The 23,057-nt window shown below is 36.4% G+C and overlaps 1 protein-coding gene across 1 annotated transcript; it reads right to left on the bottom strand.

Annotated features, from left to right (window-relative positions):
• Positions 1 to 7,849: 7,849 nt before the first annotated feature.
• Positions 7,850 to 22,483, bottom strand: LOC139313296 (betaine--homocysteine S-methyltransferase 1-like). The gene is made up of 8 exons (XM_070938832.1): positions 22,393 to 22,483; positions 18,402 to 18,534; positions 16,251 to 16,369; positions 12,661 to 12,852; positions 11,119 to 11,266; positions 10,535 to 10,717; positions 9,433 to 9,661; positions 7,850 to 9,099 (listed from the first exon to the last, which is right to left on the bottom strand). The coding sequence occupies exons 1-8, from the start codon at positions 22,426 to 22,428 to the stop codon at positions 8,913 to 8,915; spliced, it is 1,227 nt and encodes a 408-aa protein (XP_070794933.1). The 5' UTR covers positions 22,429 to 22,483; the 3' UTR covers positions 7,850 to 8,912.
• Between the last annotated feature and the right edge of the window lie 574 nt (positions 22,484 to 23,057).

Here is a 23,057-nt window from a genome sequence, read left to right as displayed (position 1 = left end):
ATAGGAAATATATCCTATATATCGCATCTAAATATATCACAATCTGAATACTTGATTCCAATTCCTTTTCATAGAATTTAAGTCTTTTCTATTAACTGTTAATAATTAAAATTATTAATAATAAAAGTTAATAAAAGTTCCAAAAGGGAAGAAAGAACGACTTACCTTCTAAATGACAAAATATCTTTTGTCTAATCATTATCTGATATCTTACTAGGCAGCTGGCTATTTATGAACTGAAAAATGTAGACTAAAGGGATCCAGGTTGACAGGTTGAAATATGAGCAAGAGTATTTGAAGTTAATATGCCTGACATTGGTCAATAAATAATTATCAGGGATCACGATGGTTGTAATTAGGATAAAAACTACAAAGCTAATGCACATATATGCTTGTCCCTCAAAGTAACAGATGATAAGATACAGATTCTGTCACAGTACAGATATTTTTGGTCCACTTTAAAACCCAAGGACTTTATTAGGAAATAACACATTCAAGTCAGGGTTTTTGACTTTAATGCACCAAAACAAAATCTTAATAAGAGTTTTTCCAAGACTATTACCCTGAAAAGTATACAACTGAAATGAACCTAAATATAGTTCTTGAGACGTAAAGGGCATTAGTCTCTCTACAATTAAAACAGCTGATGATAAAATAATGGACTCTAATGGACTGTCCTGTAGTGTGAATGTGTTTGTATATTGTGATGTTATCTTGGTAGTTTTAAAAATATGAATTATTTAAAAAATATTGAAAAACAAATATTTTCTGGCAGATTCTTATTGGCTTGTTAATATTTAGATTTATTTTTGCATCTTCCAAAAACGGAACTAGTGGAATTAGTGGTAAGTATTATATCGCAAAATGGGTTTGAATAATGGAAGATTCCCATCAGTTGAGATAGCAAGTTACATTCTGAGTAGAGAATATTTTTTGTTGAAGGTTGAAGGCCTATGTATCTGTAGTTAGTAAATGAAATAGGAACAGGACAATCACTACGGTACATCCTCTCTTTGTCATTCCTTTCATTTATACATTTGTATTTTGTTTTCTGTTAGCTGAATATTTCATAATTTTCATATTTTAAAGCGCTTTTCACTAAAGGTAATTTCAAAGGAGAGTAGCACAAAATGAAACAATATAACTATTAAATGCACAGTGGAGTGTTTCTCAATCTCAGGAACTTTAAGATGGAGTTTTGGGAGTTGAAGTCTTAAAGCTACTGAGATTGAGAAACACTGGTTCAGTGAGTACATCAAGCTATACTTATAGTGAAAAAGAAAATAGAAGAACCTTGAAGCTATGAGGCTCGTTAGTGTAAAGTTGAATAATGCAGTTTATATAATGTGTCATATAAAATTTTATAGAACAGATGTACAATATCTATCCCAAAAAAGCAAAGAAAAACAAATACTTTAACTTTGTAATTACAATTACCAGTAGAACTTAAACCCCAAAACAGTAAATGAGGAACACTGGGAGAAACCACAAGCCACATAATAGAGCAATCTTCTTTAATAGCTGCGGGGGTATTTTTCAAACAAATACATCTCATTCTTGCTACAAATTACTGATCAAAGATGGTAAGTGGGTACATTTTTTAATATTTAAATTTTGTTTCTTTGCCTTGTTGATCTTTGATTTTAATAGAATTCTAAAAACTATAGTTCAAATTATGTCTTGCCTGACATATTGCAGGTTCCATTGCAAAAGGATTTAGTTTTATTTTAGAAAAGTAAACAAGGTAGGCTAATGGTAGACCATCATTCATAGTTTATTAAATCTCACATATTTATTGACTTTCACAGGTGGTAACTCCATAGAAGTATAGGGTTCTTTGCTCGATGATACATTTGGATCAAGATGACAGCTTAACATGGTATAATAGGGAAATGACTAAATAGATTTAATGTGTATTTTTTACTGTGTGCCTTCAGAACAATAATTTAATTATTCCTTTAAAATGTATGATGCCTAAAGAATTTTAAGGTCATCTATAAAAAAAACTTTGACATATATGTTGAATGTGTCAAAAGTTTAATATTGCTTCATTTCTTAGAGTAATTTTATACTCTAAAATGGTAATGGAGTACTTATTTTTAGAAGTCAACCTGTTTCCTCCCTTCTTTAAAATAAAAGAATAATTCAATAACTTGTTTTGCAAAGTCAGAAATTTTGCATTTCTTTTCATATGACCTGCCATATAAACGATGCTTGAGTTGTCATTCTTCTTCGCAACTTAGAGTTGCTTGGTTGCAGGGAGCTCTGTACATCAATTTGCTGCCAAAACTCACATTCTTAGCAGGATGAAACCCAGACGCATGTTATAGCATTTCTAAATTGTGGTTTAGTTTCTTTGTCTTCAAACTGATTTTACAAAATTTTCATTTTATACTGTTTATATGTAGCTTTATAAAATTGTGTGGTTTCTTTTATAGATTGTCAAATTAGTAATTATGTGGTCTACAACTATACTCATAGAAATTGTTTTCTTGAATTGTATAGAATTCCTTTGTTTAAGGATTTATAGGCTTTCAGTGGAGTCTTCTATTTGAAAATTTGCTTAATAGTGCTTGAAAGCTTGCTGCCAAGTAAATAGGTATACTTAGTAGTAAGCTCTAAAGATACTAGGAATTATTTTTGAGTAGGAACAGGTTGATTCTATTTATTTTGAAGATAGAGTTACTCAAACAACAGCTTCCACATCTCATGTAGGATTCCTAAGTCTGGAAAGCAGCATGAAGCTTGATGTCCATGATCGTTCCACTAATTTGCTTTCCTGCATTTCTGATTAATTGTTGTGGCAACTCCTGCCAGTTTTATTAGAAAATCTTCTTCTTTTGATCCACAAGATCATAGTGCCAGTGCCAAAATGACAGATGTTGCTAGGCCTTATTTTTAAAAAGTCCTTTAGGAAATCCTGCAGGACCTATGAGTCAGGAGAGGAAGCAAATTGCTTTAATGTTCCATCTTCAATAATCTTGGCTCTGTCCAGATAGCTTGGGAAACAAGGAGACAGCTGTAGATTCTTATGTATTTAGATATGTGTGTATGGGGTTCATCACAATTTACAGGACTCTATGCCTTCCTATGAGTCTCATGAATCTTCACAAGTACCCAAACATTCTATTTCTTTTGATATTGATTAGTAGAACCTGAGAGCATAACAGATAGCTTGGGGGGGGGATTAATAGAAGGGAAGAACAGTTGATAGACTGACAAAGCATTTTAAAAATATGTTGGAAAGGAGAAGTTTTAAATCTTGAAGAAGGTATGATTGCTGGCAACCTAACATGACGATAATTGAATTGTTGGTTTTAATCCTGAAAAATTATTGTTGGTTATTAATACTGAGAATAATACTGGATGATGGTCTTGAAGCAGACTTATTATGTTACACTGCTGAATGATTGTGGGTTTGAGTAGAACCTGATTTCTCCTGAGGTGACCAGGAGAAGAGTTGCTAAAGACCTGAAGGCAAGGAAATGTGATTCAACATATTACGTTTTACCAGGCACAGAGAATGCTTGTATCAGCCTGAAAGAGAGGATACTGGCCAATATGTTTATGTTACTTTAAATAGAAAATGTTATGAAATAGATATATATACATACAGTAGATGTTAAGCCAATATCCTAGAATGCACAAATATCTAGAGAGCAGGGGTGGGTTCCAACTTACCTTTGCTACCGGTTCGCATCAGGAGCACACATGGCGCTTCTGCGTATGCACAGAGCCTCCCGCCACCGTTACTACTGGTTCGCAAGATCTGGACCGAATTGGTAGCAATCACCACTGCTAGAGAGATAATAGAGGGATAGTAGAGGGCAAAGGTTACTTTACAATTCTTTTTAAAATATGTGCCTTGGGTGTTATCTGTCCAGTAAAGAATGGAAAGTGGTTATCTAGCTGTAAATAACTCTTGTAAAGACAGGACCAAAATTAAATTTGCAAATCCAAAATTAACTACTGTTTGGTTTATTAATAAAACGTAAGAAAAATTTTTTGCGGATCTGGTTTCAAATCCTATGAAAATACAGAAGAAAATACAGATTTTTATGTATTGTCTAAAATGGCAGGGCTGCACATCTACATACAAGTGTGCATTTCAGTGTATATTTATGGGTACATATGTATTTTGAAACTCACTATCACATGTGGGCCACAGAACTGAAAAGTTGCCTCCCTCTGTTTTAAGATGAGTGACCTCTTTGTGTTTGGTTGTAACAGAGCAATATATCTACATCTCTGGAATTAATCCCACCAGTTTACTTCTCTTAAATTACAGTATGTTTGCTTATTTTAATCAAGAACATTTGACAACTAAATCATACAGAGATCTTCATATGGTAAATAAATACCAGTCTAACTCAGGAGGATTATTTCTTGCCAAATAAAGGCTTGAATTCAGAGGGCACATCCACAAACAGTTTAATGTTCTGTTTTCATCTCTGGGAGCTGACACAAAATATGCCAGTATAAATTTGTTTTGTCCCCATTCAATTGATACCCCTGCTGGTGGGTAAAACAGCAACCAAGCATTTTCTCTAATGAGGCTGGTTCTGAGAAAAAAAGGCACGTTTTACTGATGACCAGGGTAGTAGCTGACTACCCTGGTCATCAGAACCAAGAAGCTCTTGTCCACGTCATAAATCAACCTCAGTGCTCACTCCTATAGTTCAGATATTGGGGAGAATATTTTTTCAGTTATATTATTCCCTAGTATATAAGTGGCCTATCAAGCACTATCCATGACAGTTGACCAGAGAAGAGGCTGTATCACAAAGCCATCACAGGAGCTGAGTGGATCCTGCTTCTTGACCTCTTCTTGTCCACCAATACCAAGTGGACCTGGCCAGAGAGAATGGAGGAGAATCACCACAAAACAGTCCTCCTCCTCCCAGTCTCCTGAATCAGTCCAGAAGGATTTTATTGAAAGTTGATGAAAGATCAGAAGACCCAGGACAGTTGCACCACCACATCCTGAACCTTTCAGAGATCAGCAGCAAGCATGGCCAATGCCATCTCAGTGTTGTTCTATGGCTTGAACCCAGATTGAAAAGGATCCAGATAATCTGCTTCATCCAGGGCCCTCTGAAGCTGTGTGCCAACAACCCTCTCAACAGTCTTTTTCTAAAAAGTTGGACATAGGACAAAAGTTGCTTAACATGATCTGAAACCATTGGATAGCCTCTTGAGTAGGGGTGCATCGTTGCTTCATTGAAGGTAAGTGGTACCATCCCCTACTGCAAAGAAGTAGTAACTTGGTTCCAGCTATAAGCCATCTCCCATGACTCCATAACCAACCAGCAGGGTCCAGAACATAGATGGCTTAGCTCACAGCTGCAAGGACTTTGTCCACATCCTTAGGTTCAACCATCTGAAACTTCTCCAGCTCAGACTGTCTCATTAAATTAGCTGTTATTGCCTATGAGTTGGGATTAAGAGGAAGGTAATGTCATGCAGAGATGTTCCTCAAGAACTATTAGTTTCAAACTGAAATTAGGGAGACATATGATCAAAAAATATTGGGGGAAGGGAATAACAAAAAGGCACGGTTGCTATAACTGGGATAGGCAACCACAAGATGGCAGCAAAGAATTAAAGAAATGTAAATTATCAGGATTTTTCCAACTCCTACAGCAGCCCTACAAGGTCATTTTCTGGCAACAACTGTTATTGGTCAATTCCTCCCCTAATGCTTAGGGAACCTCTTAAGTAAAAATTGTGGCACAAGTAGATAAAAGGTACAAGTGACAGTAAACTATTTTGAAATTTAGCCATCGTCTTCATGAGTGTCCAGATAACTCTTTCAATAACAGTAGCAACAAATAGGAGCACTAAAATTAGATGCAATGTACAAAGGATTCCAAACACATTTGCTACTGGCCCAGTTGAGACATAATCATTTTTCTAGCAACCAACATTGATTCTGCCATTTTGTACCAGAAGTTACTAAATTCTGGACCTCAGAAATACTGTACATTGAATCATCTGGAAGTTCCTCTGGCTAGCTAATGTAATTAAGTAATTCTTGGGACAAAAACTTTTAAAGATATAATTATATTGGATTGATAAGATGTATTAGTGTCCTACTAATATTTATTTCTTTTTTTACAAGGTATGAAAAAATTATCTTCCATGATGGCAGCTTTATAGGAAAACTGGTTTTGGATTCTTGTAGACAAGCTGTATTCAAGAATTTTTTGGCTTCTGTTCATTTAGCACAAAGAGCTTTTGTTCTATTTTTGGAAAAAATTGCCACAATGTGAACGTTCAAGTTACTGTATTACATTTCATGAAATAGTGCAACAGTAATATAAAACGTATTTTTAAATTGAAGCACTTAAATTAAAACACTATATATTATTTTGTTCTGGGTTGACCAGTTTGTCCAACGATTATCTCTCTGTCCAAGATATTGCATTTTAAATTTTATATATTTACTATCCAACAGTAATTATTAATACATACAAGAACAAATCTGAGATCACTTGATCTTGAAAACTTTGATAATGGTCAAACTTTGATAATGGTCAGATGTTTACCTTAGATTAAAAAAAATAAGATCATTCACTGGCTCCCCAAAAATGTTTGTTAGCTCTCTCCACATACTCGAAAAACTGTTGGTAAGTACTAGAAGCAATTTGCATCCAGTACTACAATGTAATGGTCCTGTAAATTTGAGTTCCTTATGTAGCATATTATAACTTGTTCGTTATAGTAATATAGTATTATGCGTGGTATTGAATGTATTATTTCCTTACACATATACAGGTATACATTTCAACTCATTCTTACTTTCCTTTACCTGGGTTTTTTTTTTTTTTTTGCTTATCTTTTTTTCTTCTTCACATATGCAGATTTCTTTTAATTGAATGATTTCAGGGTTGATTAAATATTTTATAAATAAATACAATTCATATTTGTATTTACAGGTAGTTACAAAATAGGTTTCTTAGAGTTCAATCTGTGCCTCTTGTAAGTTTCTTATATAAAAGTTTCCACGAACATAAAAAATTAACTTTTAGCCTAATAAAGATACTGGCGGGTTTTTTTCTCTTATGGCTATTTGGCATATTAACTTTTTATATAATAATTTTTTTAAAAAAAATCCATATATCGTGTGATAAATTGTACATCCAAAACTTTAGACACATTATATTTAAAACACCCAAATGTGGCAAGTTTGACATCATTAATTTTTCCAAGAGGCCACATGAGAAACTGGAACTGTTTTGGAAGACTGCCGCCGCCCCCACCGCCCCCACCCCTGCCCTCCATTGCTGCTGCTACCCATGCCATCGGCCAGACAAGGGCCGGATGTGGCCCGTAGACCATAAAATACCCTGGTCTACACTATATTATTAGATTTATACTAATTTTTAGCCCTGTGCTAATTAAAAAAGAGATATATTATTACCAAACAATAAGATAGATATCTGTTGAATCTGAATTTAGTAGTTCAGAAGAACTATTAGAAATACATCAGTAACACACAACCTTAGTTATTTCTGGAGCTGTTGTTCCATTTCTTTACTGACTTGACAATTCTTTATTCTTATTTGCCAGACACATCATTCACACCTGAGTATCTTTGTCATGCAGGAAAAGTGTGCAAAATATACATGATGCAATGAATAAACACGATCATCTCAAGCACTTATTGTTAGTTACATTACAGTTTAGTTGAAAGAACTCTCCTGTTGCTAGGATTTAGTTTTGTTCTCTGTAGTGTTGTACTGTATTACAATTGAGTTACTCAATAATAGCCTTAGCAAAATAGTTAACCATGGTGCAGACTAACAAGTACACGTTTTATTTTAGTTTAATCAAATCTAAACATTCTTAATTATTTTTGCCCAGAAAAGCTAATAAGGACAGAGTACAACTGGCAATAATTTTTGTTTTATTAATTTTATTTGTCCATATCAGAAGAGTGAACTGCTTAAACTATAAACACATAATTTTAAGAGCATCTAAATCAGGAATAGTATTTGTACATCTGCCCTAAAATACAGTATAGGAATCCTCTGCCCAAACAAGAAAACAGCACCAAAATTTAATATGGCTCTGCTTAAATGTAAAGCAAACAAGTAAGTTTAAAAAATCATTATTGTAGGAATACGTTTTCCTATTTGGCTTCCTGAATGGGCAACATATGTTTTATCTGTCAGAGGATGGTTGACTGAAAACATCAGAGACTGAAAACATACCTGTTTTTTAAGTGTTTAGTACCTTGGTATTTTGCTAAACATTGCTCCACATAAAAGCTCCAACCCCCAAAATTATGTTAGCAACCCAGCTGAAGCTAAATTGTATCTAACCTAAAATGCACTCATACTTTGCCTACAATCTAAACCCAGGCTTTGGGGAGGAAATGTAACTGAATGCAGTGTGACTTAAAAGCACAAATCTGGAGCCAGCAATTGCCATTGTAGAAACAATCCTTTTATATAATGGAATTTTTACAGGTTCCACAAGCATGACTCATCTATGGAACCCCTGGCAGAAATGGCCAAAGCTGGGTACTGGTGGGGTGGTGGTATGTCAGAGTAATCAGGAATCTGCATGACTGTGTTGTGCTTCTATGGAAATCTCAAAACTACAACACTGGAACCAAAAGAAAGATGATCAGAATTTGGCCTTATACAGTTTCTAATTGCAGTGAGCCAGCATAGTTTAAAAAAACACTTTACTAGCTTAGCTAGGGTATCTTATCTGCTTTCTTTCAATTGGACGGTCCTACAGTATTTAATAAAATTATTTCAATAGGATCAAAGATGAGGAATCTTTTCCTCATAACCATGTGGGGGAAAAGTAGATAATGTTTGAGATCTATGAATTACATTTGCCTGTATCATCTCTTCATTTAATAATGATTGTAATTTTTATTTAAATTGCTGCTAATTTTAAGGTACAGTTTTGAATTTGAATGTTTGTTTCTTGAAAAGCTCTTTCAGCTGTTGTTCAGTTGTTGCTTCTTTCTGCTGTATCAGATCGCCCTTGGTCACTTCCCAATCATCTGGCTTTGCCAGTGAGGGACAATATGGCCGACCTGAAGCAGGTAACATATTCTCCCAGTACTCTTTTCTAGCCCTAAATGCAAACAAAAAAGCCAATTAGTGATAGTTTTCTGTGAGGCATCTCTTAATAATGGGTTCTATAATAGGACAGGTGGCTGGAACAAATGATCTCAAAACTTTCAGTTTATCAATTGGATGGCAGCAGAGAGATAATATATGTCCTGGCTCTATTGAGTTTTCAATATCTGAGCTGCAAAAATCCAGGTAACCACTGGATGGCAGCAGAGAGATAATTTTAACAACCACATCATTTAGCAACAGAATTTCTGATCCCAATTGTTGTAAGTTGAGGAGTAACTATATTTTAAATCAATTATTTTACTGCCAAAATTAAAAGTACACTTACCTTGCTCTAACCCAGGGTTTAGTATGCATACTCAAATCACTCCCCCAGCTACCATGTTTTTCAGATGCACGGGGTAAAAAACCCTTTTCTGGGGCCAGCTCCTCAGCAATTGCTCTGATATGATATGGTTCAAATCCACAGCATCCTCCAATATATCTGATCCCTAAATTGTAAGCTTCTCTTGCATATTTGTGAACATCCCATCGGGTTAAAATTCTTGGCTCCAAAGCTGTAATGATATGAATTTTTAAATATTCATTGTAATATTCAGTTAATATTATACACAGAATCGATAAAACTTTAGCATTATCCTCAAGATGTTTCCTTTGACCTCCACGGACCAAGTTAGGTAATTATGCATTTATTTATTTCTACTTTAGCTTCTAAAAAATTTCCAGACATTGTCATGAGGGGCTCCAACTTTGGGAATGATCTCTTGTCACAAGGTTGACCGAATCTTAAAATTACTTAAAATCACTTGGAGGAGTCGCCTTCTATTTACAAATTACCGGTAACATTCCTTTCCACTCAGCTTTCGGTTTCTCTAAGTTTAATGCTGCAGGGTGTGTCCCCCCATCCCCCCAATTTAATAGCATTTTTGTACTCTTTTCATCAATACCTATATTTATTAAATACAGGCCCAACATCCCCAGGGAAAATGCAAAATATACTTTAACTGGAAGAGTTGTGGAAACAGCTAATTCAACTGGTTTCCATCCTTGGGCAAATTCAAATAATATAAACTCCTTCATTTTCCCCCACTACCATCCAAACATCCAAAACTACCATCCAAGCGTATTTTAATGTACCTGTGCCAGTTCTAGTTAAAGTATATGTGAAGAAATCATCACAATCTAATCTAAATTATACACCTTTGTACCTTAGGTTACTCTTGAAAAATTTCTTTAGTTTGGTTTAAGTTATCCAATATTTACTTGCATTTTAAGCAAGACAGTGTAGATTTCATTTCAGACCAATCATACGCAAGTCTTCTCTAAAATTATGTGTGCAGTTTTAATCTGAGTATGTATGTGATTTTAATGTTTTTACACTATTTTTCTCCTACCTTGATAATCATAAAAAAAGAGCAATGAAATCTTACCAAAAGGAAACTCTGGTAGATCAATGAAACCCTGCTTCCCACAATCGGGGGTATGAAAAGCAAGTGGCTGTGACATCAGGTGTGCTTTTAGTTTTGCAGCTGCCAAACCTTCCTTCATGAGTTTTATAGTTCTAAGACAAATAGCTGGATCAAAGTGGCAGTTTACTCCAACAATAGAAGCCCCTAAGAAACAAGATACATTTTCTGTAATACTTTTCAAGGTCAGGATTTTTAAACATAATCCCCAGCATTTACCTCTTTTAATATTTTGTAAAACTAACTGCACTTTAAAGATGCATGAATGAAATCACCTTAAAAATGTTGAGAAGCTATATTTTTGTCATGATGGAAACCACTAAAAAGCCCCAAAAAATTGAGAAATAAAAGCACAATATTTTTCTTTAACTCTTTTAATTCTTGGATAGGAATATCAGAACATAGCCTACCTTGGAAAGTGGGAAAAGTATCCCAGAAGGCAACAGCAAATCGCTTCTATATTATTGCCAATAAAATTATATAGATACATCCATGAAATTGCCAGAATTGAAGTTGAATCAAAATTGATAATGAAAGTAACATCTTACCAGCATTAACTAGTCGAACAGCACATTCTCCTGGTGGTACACCATCCATGTCTCCTTCTGGGCCAATGCACAGAGTAACTGCAACTGGCAACCCAGATTCTTTTAAAGTTTCAACTGCCCATGTGGCTTCTTCAACATGTTCAAAATACTAGCAACAATTTACAAAAAGTATTTACAAAACAAGTTGAGGAACATTTTTTTAATTGAAAAAAAAAAATGCAATATGTCAAGTTAAAAATAAGCAGCCAAGTTGTTTTTAAAGAATAGCTCCAGGTATTTACAAGTAGTCCTTGACTTATGATCACAATTGAGCCCCAAATTTTCACTGCTAAGCGAAACAGTTGTAAAGTCAGTTTGCCCCATGTTACAAAACATTTCTTGCCACAGGTGTTAAATGAATCATTGCAGCTGTTAAAAGTTAATAACATGTTTTTGTAAAGTGAATATGGCTTCCCCATTGACTATTTTTGTCAGAAAGGTGCAAAAGGTGATCACATGACCCAGGGACACTACAACTGAGTCATAAATATGAGCCAGGTGCCAAGTGCCAAATTTTGATCACATGACCATGGGGATGCTGCAATGGTTGTAACTGTAAAAAATGGTCATAGGTCACTTTTCAGTGCCGTTGCAACTTCAAACGGTCACTTAATAGTTGTAAGTCAAGGGCTACCTGAATTGTCTATGACAATTTGCCACAGCCAGCTCGCTATGTCGCCATGACCAACCTGCCACGGCCAACTCATCACGGCCAACTCACCATAGCCAACTCGCTGCAGGACAACTTGCTGCAGGACAAAAGTCACACTAATATGAAAGAAATGATGGAATGGAATCATTAAAGAAAGGATGCAAAAGGAGGGACAGAATGAAATGTGAATGGCAAAAATTTAAAAAAATTGTATTTATTTTAAACAATTAAATAGAGTTGTTAAATTGTCCCATAACAAGTTGTCTTGCAGTGAGTTGGCCATGGCGAGTTTGCCCACTGCAAGTTGGCCACAGTGAGTTTTCCACAGCAAGTTGGCTGTGGCAAGTTGTTGCATTCCCACCCATACTACCAAAGGTATCTTTAACCATATGGTAGCTTACTTTAAATCTTGGCACTAGTGGTGATTTTTCTTAATTCAATGTGAGAACTTTCTAACCACTTCGATTCAATGCTTTAGTTTGAAGCCTGGGTTACCATGCCAAAGGAAGGATATAAATATATCCATATATGTATGTGGGTTTATGTGTCTGTGCATATATCATGTTATCAAGAAAGGTCTTAGAATTTGAAGTACAACTGAGGCAGAATACAATTCAACTAGGAGATGTACACAGACTAATTAAAGTTTTCTTGTACAATAAAGCTTTGCCAAGCCTTTTCCTCACTGCAATCCCATTTGCCTCGTCTGTCCTTATGTCATTAAGAATACAAATAAAATAAAGATAGTAATAGATTCTGATGCTCCAAAGCATTGATATTTCTATTATAAAGCAACAAAGTCTTTGTTTCCAGATAAGCAATACTTATCACTTGTCAGTAAATTTATTTACCTCTGCAATCAAGAAATCCACCTCTTTTTTGATAAAAACTTGCAACTGCTTTCGAAAGATTGCTTTCACTTCAGTTTTACTCCTGCTGCTTAAGTATGAAGGTGTTTGACTAACACCTCCAGCCACCAAAGCATCACCTTCTTGAGCAACTTCTTTCGCAATGTCACAAGCAGCTTCATTTATTTTCTGGCCCTAACGGTATGAAAAGATTGAAGTGCTAATTTTTATTATCATTATTTAAATATGCATGCTGCTCAACTCCCAGTGACCGTTAGTGGTTTAAAAGTGATTGAAAACATGGAAACAAGAAACAAAGAGTAGACGGCAGAATTACAAACCTGGTGGAAACAAACAAACAACCTAGATTAAAAGAAGGCTTCATTTATCCTTATTAAAGGCCTGGGTAAAGAGCTAAGTCTTCAGGCCTCTTCAAAACAGGATATTAAATAATATACATAATATTGTACGAAAAAATTAAAAATAAATATTACACTGTTAAAGTATTGTGCATTTTATCAGTCAGCAATTCCACAAAGCAAGCAATGGTTGTCAAGTGTTAACTGGCATACTTTTATACGTGAGAATGGAGCAACTCTTTGATCATTTCCAGTTTCAGTAGCCTACAGAAATACAGTATATATGGTATTGGAGAAGTGTAGCTTACCCTTTGAACTTGATCTTTGCCCAACCTGATTAATTACATCTAATCAAGATAAACCAATAAAAAGGATACAGAAATTGTGGAAGCCTTATTAAGAGAGAAGATGACTCTGACCAATTTAATGTAAATAGTAGTAATATCCCATTTTGGGGTAAGGAGTTTAAATCAGGGATGGCTTGAGTCCAGACTAGACCTGGGCATTTTATGGCTTGCAGACTACATCTGGCCCCTTGCCTGTCCCTGTCCCGCTTGTGCAGGTAATGAGAGGCAGCGGGGGGGGGGGGGGGGTGACAGCAGCAGTCCTGCATAACAGTTCCTCATGTGGTCTGTGTAAAAATTATCTACTGGTGGTTCAGACATACGTAGATCTCATTATACATCCTAATATTCATGAGTGTTCCTTTCATCAGTTTCTCCTATGTTGGACATCAATAAGTGTCTACTTGAATGGGAGACAGTATTTAATAAAAAAATTAAAGAACGTGGCTGAAAAGCCATACTCCTTGAGATCTTGAGAATTTTGGGCCACTTTAATTTTATGTTTTGTAAGGCACTTATTCAAAATCTTTAATAATATAATTTCAAATACAATTAACAGCCAATTCAAAACCTTTGGAAAATAGAAAGGTGCCAGAATGATGTTAGTGTGGATGCCAGTCAAGCCTCTCTGGTGAGTGAGTTCCGTAAGTGGAGTGCCACCACAAAAAAGCCATTCTCTCCCTTGCAAGAGACCCAATTTACCCTCTTTTGGTGAGGGCACCTGGAGGAGAACTTATTCAATTTTTAAAAATCCAGGTAGATATATAAAGGAGAAGGGATTCTTTCAGGTAACCTGTCCTTAAGCTGTTAGGGCATTAAAAGTCAAAACCTGCACTCTGAATTAGATTTAGAAAGAGACCAGCAACTAGTGCAGATGGCAAAGAAATTGGCAGGAGAATGTTTGCATCACCAAATCTCAGTGAGCAATTTAGCAATCGCAATAGTACCTAGACTTATATATCGCTTCACAGTGCTTTACAGCCCTCTCTAAGCGATTTACAGAGTCAGCATATTGCCCCCAACAATCTGGGTCCTCATTTTACCGACCCTTGGAAGGATGGAAGGCTGAGTCAACCTTGAGCCTGGTGAGATTCGATCTGCCAAACTGCTAGCAGCCAGTCATCAGCAGAAGTAGCCTGCAGTACTGTACTCTAACCACTGCGCCACCGCGGCTGCTCTATTTTGAAATTTACAGTGAGGCAGAAAATGCAAGGGAGGCTGAGATCTCTATGGGGTAGGCTGTTCTACTCCTGAGTTCCAGTAGTAGTATGATGGAAAGCAGCTAGAAAGAGTGCAAAGAAGAGCAACAAAGATGATTTGGGGACTAAATGCTAAAACATAAAGAAGGATTGCTGGAATTGGGTATATTTCGTTTAATGAAAAGAAGGGCTAGGGGTTGCATAATAGGAGTATTCCAATATCTCAGGGGTTGCCACAAAGAAGAGGGAGTCAAGTTATTCTCCAAAGCATCTGAGGGGCAGGATAAGAAGCTATGGATGGAAACTAATCAAGGACAGAAGCAACCTAGAACTAAGAAGAAATTTATTGACAGAACAATTAATCAGTGGAACAACTTGCTTCCAGAAACTGTGAATTGCTCCAAAGCTGTAAGTTTTTAAGATGAGATTTGACAACCATTTGTCTGAAATGGTATGGGGTTTCCTGCCTGAGCAGATGGTTGAACTAGAAGACCTCCAAGCTCCCTTCCAACTGTTATTCTGTTCTATTGAGCTGCAGGCTGTACAACAGTTACCAATGGGAATAGCAACTTCACAGAAGATATGGTTTTGGTATTCCACCAGATTGATATTGCCCAGAGAAACCCTATTCCAAAGAACAGAAAAACAAACCTTGTTTCAACCATGGGGTTTGGAATGTTAGTTGGAGCCAATGAAGTACAGTAGTTTCTTGATAGCTATTTTTTGTCTCAGTAGCCGAACATGTATTTATTTTGGTTTTTTTGTATTTTTAATTACTGTTAGCTGCCCAGAATCACTTGTTTGATATAGGCGGCCATATAAATAAAAATAAGTAAGTAAACAAGAAGTACATGTTGAAAAACTCAAACTAGATACTATATACATACATGTTTATAATATGGTATCTAAATGATTTTGAGGCAAGAATGTTTGAAGTGCTTACTGCATATTTGGTATAGTTATACCCTATAAAACAAGTAGAGAAGAATTAAGCACTTTATCTAGACTCATCTCATTATAAAGAAAATGTTGTGCCAACCATTTGTTCTTTTAAAAAACTTTAACTGTTAATGTTAAAGCATTCCTGAAACTGGGAAAATGTAAAAAATAATCTAGGCTACTAAGTATTGTTTAATATTAAATGTTAGTGTTGTTAAATATTAATTTAACAATAAAGATACAAGTAGTCCTTGACTTACGACCATTTGGTTAACAATCATTCTAAGTCAGGTGCTGAAAAAAGTTTCTGATGGCCAGTTTTTGCACTTTGCACTTAAAACCCCACTGTGATGTGATCACAATTTGGGTGCCTGGCAACTGGCATGCATTTACGAGCATTACAGTGTCCTGTGGTCATTTGATTGCCATCAATTACCTTCAAAAGGGGGCCTCCAACAAGCAAAGTCAGTGGGGGAAGCCAGATTCATTTAACAACTGTGTGGTTTGCTTAATGACCACAGTGGCTCACTGAATGACCATGTCAAAAAGGTTGTAAAATTGGGTGTGGTTCATTTAACAACTGCATTGCTTAGAGATGAAAGTTCTGGTTCCAACTGTGGTCCTAAGTCGAGGACTATCTGAATACTTTTGCTTAAACTATAGCAACACCAAAGTATCAAGATTAAATAGACATTTTTAAAACTCTGCTTACTTGTCAAAATTACTAATAAAAAGTGGTTGAAACTACTTACAGAAAATTTATCAGCAGCATAGTTTCCTCTGTTCTCTAATTTATCATCACTGGCATAAAAGCTGAATGTCTGTAAAACGTTTGCTCCAGCCCTGAGGAATTCTCGATGAAGCTGACGAACTACAAAATATTGAAGCAAAGTCAAGAGTTAAACACACTGTTAGCACTATACCAGCAACATCTTTTAACAAACATATTGCCTCTATGATTCTATGTCCCGTTTTGTATCTTGATTTAATGTTTTTAAATGACTCAACATTATTGTGTTACTATATTTAAAAAGTCATGATTGACTTGTTTAGAAAAATTATTACTTTAGCTCATAGAAATCCTGCACATCACAGCTTGTAAATGGTACCTGATGAATTATTATTAAATTATTCCACATGCAAGTCCACACAGATAAACAAGACATTTAAATTAGGAGGAACACTAGGCTTACTTCACAGATGTTGATTTGGGCAAACAGTGTTTCTAATTTTTTTTTCCCTGCTTAAAAAAACAGTAATGTGATTTATATCAATTTGAAAAACCTCTACATGCACAAGGTTAAAAGATAATATCTAATTAAAAACCTCGACAAAGCTCCATGAACTCATACCTGTAGAAGAGAAAGGGCTAGATCAGTGTTTCTCAACCTTGGTAGCTTGAAGATGGGTGGACTTCAACTCCCAGAATCCCCCAGCCAGCAGCGCTGGCTGGGAGATTCTGGGAGATGAAGTCCACCCATCTTCAAGCTTCCAAGGTTGAGAAACACTGGGCTAGATTAACACTTTAAAAATTATTGCAGTTTACAAAAGTTTGCTGGTGTGCCAATCAGATGCATGATGACTAGCAGGGTGGCACCAGCAATGCAGCTGGCAGTGTCCATGAAACAAGTGACTATGAAAATCCGTGCAGTGACTGCAGATCCTTCCTGATGGCAGCAATATTTGGCAGCAGTGGGTTAGTTATTTTTTTAAAATGCCAGCACGCTGCTTAAGGCTGATGGGTAGGCTCATAAAGCCCATAAACTGGATGTTATGCAAGCTTGGCCTCCACTATGATATTATAAAAATAAGGCATTGTGTTAGGTAGAGTTTTACATGTAATACAGTCATTATTATATACTAATTATCAAGACAGTATCTAATTTCAGGTAGCAACGTTCAACATTACTACTGCATGGATGAAATGGAAGGGAGGAATAGTACATGCATAAATAGAATTTCAGTAAAAATGGTATTTAAGAAGAAGTATCTCCTGAGTGAATTAAAATTTAATTTCAAAAAATGGATTTCCAGAACATTTTCCTAAATTTCACGACAAGCTTAAGACAGCTTTTGTCAGTGTATCTCACTCACAAAATGTTTATTGTTTTTTTTTAAAAAAAATTTACTTTCAGTAAGTGTGAGTAAAATATGGGAAACAAAATTAATGGTAAGAATAGTAGCATCACTCTCGATTTCACTTCAAGACCTGGCAGGGATAATTTTGCCTCTGGTTATCAAGGCGCGCGAACAACTGCTTTAAACTCAATGTAAATTGTTCTAAACTTGACTGTAAAAAGTATGATTTCTGAGTTCTCAAAGTCTGGAATGCCCTACCTGATTCAGTTGTCTCAGCTACAAATTTTCACAGTTTTAGTCACAAACTGACTTCCGTGGACCTTACTTCATACTTAAGTCGTCAGTAGAGGGGACGTGCCTAAGTGCTCTAACATATTTGGTCACTAAATGAACTGTTTTAAGTTCAGAACTACCTATAACTAATTTTAACTGGACTGGAGCAATGTGTTTATTCAACTGGGACACTATCCAATTCAGAATATTTGATTTAGAATTTAGAATAGAATAGAGCTGGAAGGGACCTTGGAGGTCTTCTAGTCCAGCCCCCTGCTCAAGCAGGAGAACCTATACAATCTCAAACAAGTGACTGTCTAGTCTCTTCTTAAAAACCTCCAGTGATGGAGTGCCCATGATTTCTGGTGGCAAGCTGTTCCATTGGTTAATTGTCCTTATTGTTAAGAAGTTTCTCCTTAATTCCAGGTTGCTTCTCTGATCAGTTTCCAACCATTATTTCTTGTCCTGCCCTCTAGTACTTTGGAGAATAATTTTCCAAATTTGTGGCAGCCCCTCAAATTTGATTTGATGAATACATAAATATACATTACCTGCTTCAGGGTTTTCCACTGTAGCTTCAGGAGTCCAAGGTCCAGCTTTTACATAACCTCTCTTTTCAAGAGCAATGACAAATCCTCCATCACCAATCACAATTTCTCCAGCATCTAGCCGTTCTAAAATACCCTAAAATGATAATAACGCATCCCTAAGCACAGGTAGCCATCACTTAACAACTATTCGAAGTTATAATGGACCTTTCAAAGCAATCAGCTTTGAAAGAAAGAATTTGCTTTGCTGAGTTACTCCACAAATGTTTTCTCCTCGTGCTGAATAGAAAAGCCTGAATTTTGTAACCTGACATGGGTCTGCTGACAATGAAGTTACTTTCTCCAGTATCAGCTTAGGTTTCACAATATATGGCCTGCTCCTTCCCAGCCTCCTGAATTTTGCACATCTTCAGTAGGTAAGCAATGAATTTTGAGGGGTAGAAGAGGACTGTTTAGGGACCCAGTACGTTGGCCGAGGGGGCGGGGAGGAATAGATAGTTGGGCATGCTGCAGCGGCTCTCCAAATTTAAGAATTCTCCATAAGGGAAAATGATTCGGTGGCTTCTGTAGAATTCTTAACTTTGAAACAGGGTTATATATAGCTTTGGGGAGGGGGGGTCTATTTGAATGGTTATTATTGATCTGTCATATCTCCAGGATTACCTATGTAATCATAAGTCAAGGACTACCTGTATTATCAAACAATATTATACATTTTCTATATAGACAAACTAATTCATATAGTAACTAATATATGAAAGCCAATTTAGTGTAATAGTTAAGGTATTTGCCTAGAAACCAGGGGACTGTGAGTTCTAGTCCCACCTTGGGGATGAAAAACAAACTGGGTGACTTTAGCCAGTCACAGCCTAATGCACTTCATAGCAATAGCACTTAGACTTATATACTTTTCACAATGCTTTTACAACCCTCTCTAAGTGGTTTACAGAATCAGCATATTGCTCCCAACAATCTGGGTCCTCATTTTACCCACCTTGGAAGGATGGAAGGCTGGTTCAACCTTGAGCCTGGTGAGATTAGATCTGCCAAATTGCAGGCAGCTGGCAGACAGTAGAAATAGCCTGCAGTACTGCATTCTAACCACTGTGCCACCGTGGCTCATAGAGTTGTTGTTATGGGAAAAATGAGGATTCTTTGCCACTTTGAGTTGTATATTTAAAAAAAAAGGCAGGATAAAAACGTAAAAAAACTCATATTCCACTCCAACAGTCCTTGGAGTATTATCACCAAAGCAGAGGTTATCGGATGCTAATAATTATTAAGTATTGACATTAAATATTCTAACATATTTAGCATTTTTATGAACAAGCTTGTTAAATAGGAAATATCTACTAATATCTTTCCAACATATTCATTTAAATCTCTTAGTGCTTCAGTCACCTATTGGGTATCAACTGCTATGAGCATAGTTGCCAATTGTATACTCTTTATACCTTATTTATCACTTTCAGTGCATGGGTACAAAATCTAAGAAACCCACTAGGTTTTGTACTAGTTCAAAGGCATTTTTGGAAGAGAAAATTACTACTACTCTATAGCAAAAATTAAATGAACTGTAGGAAAATTCTCTTTTTAATGTAAACTTTGTACTCCTTTTGGCAATATACAATTCCAGAATATTTAGAGGAGACTTTAATAGCCAACATATGGAGTCAGAATTTAAATTTGTTCTGGATTTAAAACCGCTGTAGTGTTCAATAAGAAATATTTTCCATGTCTGTAAAAATATAAGGGTGAAATTAGATATAAAAGAAAGATGAATCAGACTGCAAACAACTGATTACATGATTTCAAAGTTTATCCTAACTATGGTAGTTTAAAGTGGTATCAGCTTCCTAACCTAAGAAAGCAGGTGGTACAGAATAACTTTGCCTAATACGATTACTGGAACTCTGGTGTTAACTTCTTGTATTTTAATTATAATAAAGATTCTTGGGATTTTGCCAGTCATAATTTGAGGAACTATTTCAGTGCAAACATACTTACTACCCTGTCTGCCAAACATTAATGCGAGTTATTATCATTCTAAAGTGAGAAACACTTTATTTTGTGTGCAGAAAGAGATCAGAACAGATGGATTGTTTACAAGTTTTCTTTAACTAGATATAAAAAGACAGAGGAACTTATCCAAAGCTATATACTGAATCAGACAAGGGTACATGCAGGTCATGAATGTCTACTCTACAGCAGGGTCCCCAACCTTGGTCCATGGACTACCACCTGGTCGCAGCAGGCCAGAAACTGGTCTGCGCAAACAAGCAAACACCCATCCATGGGATACAGGCAGCATGCAAAACCATGCCCCCTCCGGTCCATGAAAAAACCTCTCTCCACGGAACCAGTCCCTGTACCCAAAAGATTGGGGGCCACTGCTCTACAGCAATGGATTTCAGCTAGGGGTCTCTTTCAATTCTAGGAATGTATAAAATCTACTATGAGCAAAATGATCACGATCATTAGTAGGCTGAAATTGCTTCTTGGTGTTTTTCCTAGTCAGTAAGAGAAGTATCCGGTCTGCTTTCTGAAGTTATATTTTCCTATAATGTTTTATATTGAATGATTCTCAAAGGAATGGCAAAATACCATTGAGATTATTTAGCCATCTATGTCATGCTCATAAGGTATGACAGCTGTCCTGTTACTTTTCATAGCTGCAGAAATTGGCTGTTTACTATCAGATTCAATTGTTCTTGAATGTTTCTTTCCCCCTACACACACCTTTTAGCTTCTTTTTCCAGAGGATTACTTGATCAGATCAGACTAATAAAACTCTGATTCCCAAATGAAAACAGTATGAATTGGATCTCACCCTAACACCATGGAAATACATTAATCAAAAAGTGACCAAATAATTTCAATTATATATGATGAAATTAACTATTCTGATGAAGAAAGTAAGAATCACATGGAAAACTTGTGAAGCAACAGGATTTTTCATGAAGAATCTCTTTTAATTAATACTAATTGTTAACCCTCTGGTTTTATTAACTTTCAATTTATATAAATTTTACTGATGATTCCCATTACAAAAATTTAGTTTTTTTGTACTATTAAAAGTTGCATTGATTATATCAAATAATCCTTCTATGCTTTCTTCAGTGATTTTCATTTAAATTTATCACTTCACAAAGAGTAAATCACCTTTTATCAGAGTCAGTTCTGTCCTTTAGCTCATATAACTTTTCTTAGAAGTTCTACTCATAATAGAAAAAATATTAATTTTAATTAATATTAATTAATTTTTACATGTTGTGCGATTTTAAAGCAGTCAACAATGCATCTGCTCTCTAAAAGGACAAAATTCCAATTTTTGCATTTACAAATATGTATTTCAATATATGGAAATTGTGACTCAGCTGTCAAGTCTTGACTGAACCAGCTATATCCGGAATCCTGATTGTCCCAGAATGGGACTGCTATGTCATAAATCTGTGGATGCATAAATTTGAACTATGGAAAGTGTGTATAACTTATCTTTTCCCAAATGCAGGAAATACAATTGGGCAGCTATTTCTGCCATCAATTAAATCAGCCCACATTAACTTCTATAAATATTATATAAGAAAACGTTATATGCATCACAAAATAAAGAATATTTAAAAAATAATCAGAGCAAAGAAAATGGGAACAAGGTTTATGTACCCCCGGTTGCTTTAGGCCACAGATCTAACCGTAGCAGTAAAACTTGCTGTGAAAGAGCCAAGTGAGAAAAGCTAGTTGGCATTCATTTGTCTCAACTCGTGGTTGGTACTTTCCTCTTCTAACCAGTCGAAACCATTCCTCGCCACCGCTTCTGTTCTTCTAATTCCCAGAAGTTTGCAAGAGCCTCCCAAGGGGCCTCGCAGGAGAGGAATAATACGTTGTGATTATTAATATGCAACCTCGCCAACCAAGAGGGGCACTTTCCTTGCTTTTCGTTCCCTGCAAAAGAGAATGGAGAAATGCGTCCCGAACGGCCACTTGTCCTTTTTACCTTCTTTGCTTTAGCGCTCCCTCCAATAGGTGCCATGACGAAGTATTCTCGCTGGTCGAATTTCTCCTCGTCCGCCGCCGGGGCACAACTCTCCCTTAACAAAGCACAACCCGCCAACTTCGCATTTTATAGGCTGGAGGTTGAGGTGGGCGGATTCGGAGCCCGGGGCGGATTGGGAGAGGCCTGAAAGTTCCTTACGGACCCGCCGATTTCAGTATTCCCCTTTCTGATCTCCTGCCGCTAAGATCATCCGCACCTCTACTGCGAGGCGCCTCTCTCGCACGACTGAATAAAGCCGCTTATTTGCCCACGCGTGCCCAGAATGTGTACCTAAGAAATAAGCAAAAATGGAACGGCCGTTTTGGAGCAGCCTCTCCTAAATCTAATATTTTTTGGAACGCGTCGACCACAGCTCCCATCATTCTCAACTACCATCCCCCTCGTCCCCAGACGACGTACGGGGCCTTGGGAATCGTACTCCTAACTTTTGGATGGTGCCAAATGGGGGAAAGGCGTATTGAGGCATTTCTTCCACCGAGCGACCGTGATGTAACATGCTACGATTTCCACCACTGACCCGTACATGGACACGTGTGTGCATTGTGCATGTGTGTATGTTCTGGTGGAGATTACAGATCTATGTTTCTCCGTACCCTGCTTAAGCA

This window comes from Pituophis catenifer, unplaced genomic scaffold (genome assembly GCF_029215685.1).
Source record: "Pituophis catenifer annectens isolate HBS135680 unplaced genomic scaffold, rPitCat1.0.hap2 SCAF_2, whole genome shotgun sequence".
Taxonomy (NCBI): domain Eukaryota; kingdom Metazoa; phylum Chordata; class Lepidosauria; order Squamata; family Colubridae; genus Pituophis; species Pituophis catenifer.
Note: the sequence above shows the minus strand (reverse complement) of the source record. Positions and strands in the feature narration are given on the sequence as shown.

Bases quoted from the DNA above. Each gene is read 5' to 3' on its own strand.
- LOC139313296 (XM_070938832.1), bottom strand. From the start codon at position 22,428: ATGGCACCTATTGGAGGGAGCGCTAAAGCAAAGAAG. The intron at 9,662-10,534 runs GTAAGATTTCAT...ATATCATTACAG, and splicing joins TCTACCAGAGTTTCCTTTTG to CTTTGGAGCCAAGAATTTTA. The intron at 9,100-9,432 runs GTAAGTGTACTT...GTTTGCATTTAG, and splicing joins AAACCCTGGGTTAGAGCAAG to GGCTAGAAAAGAGTACTGGG.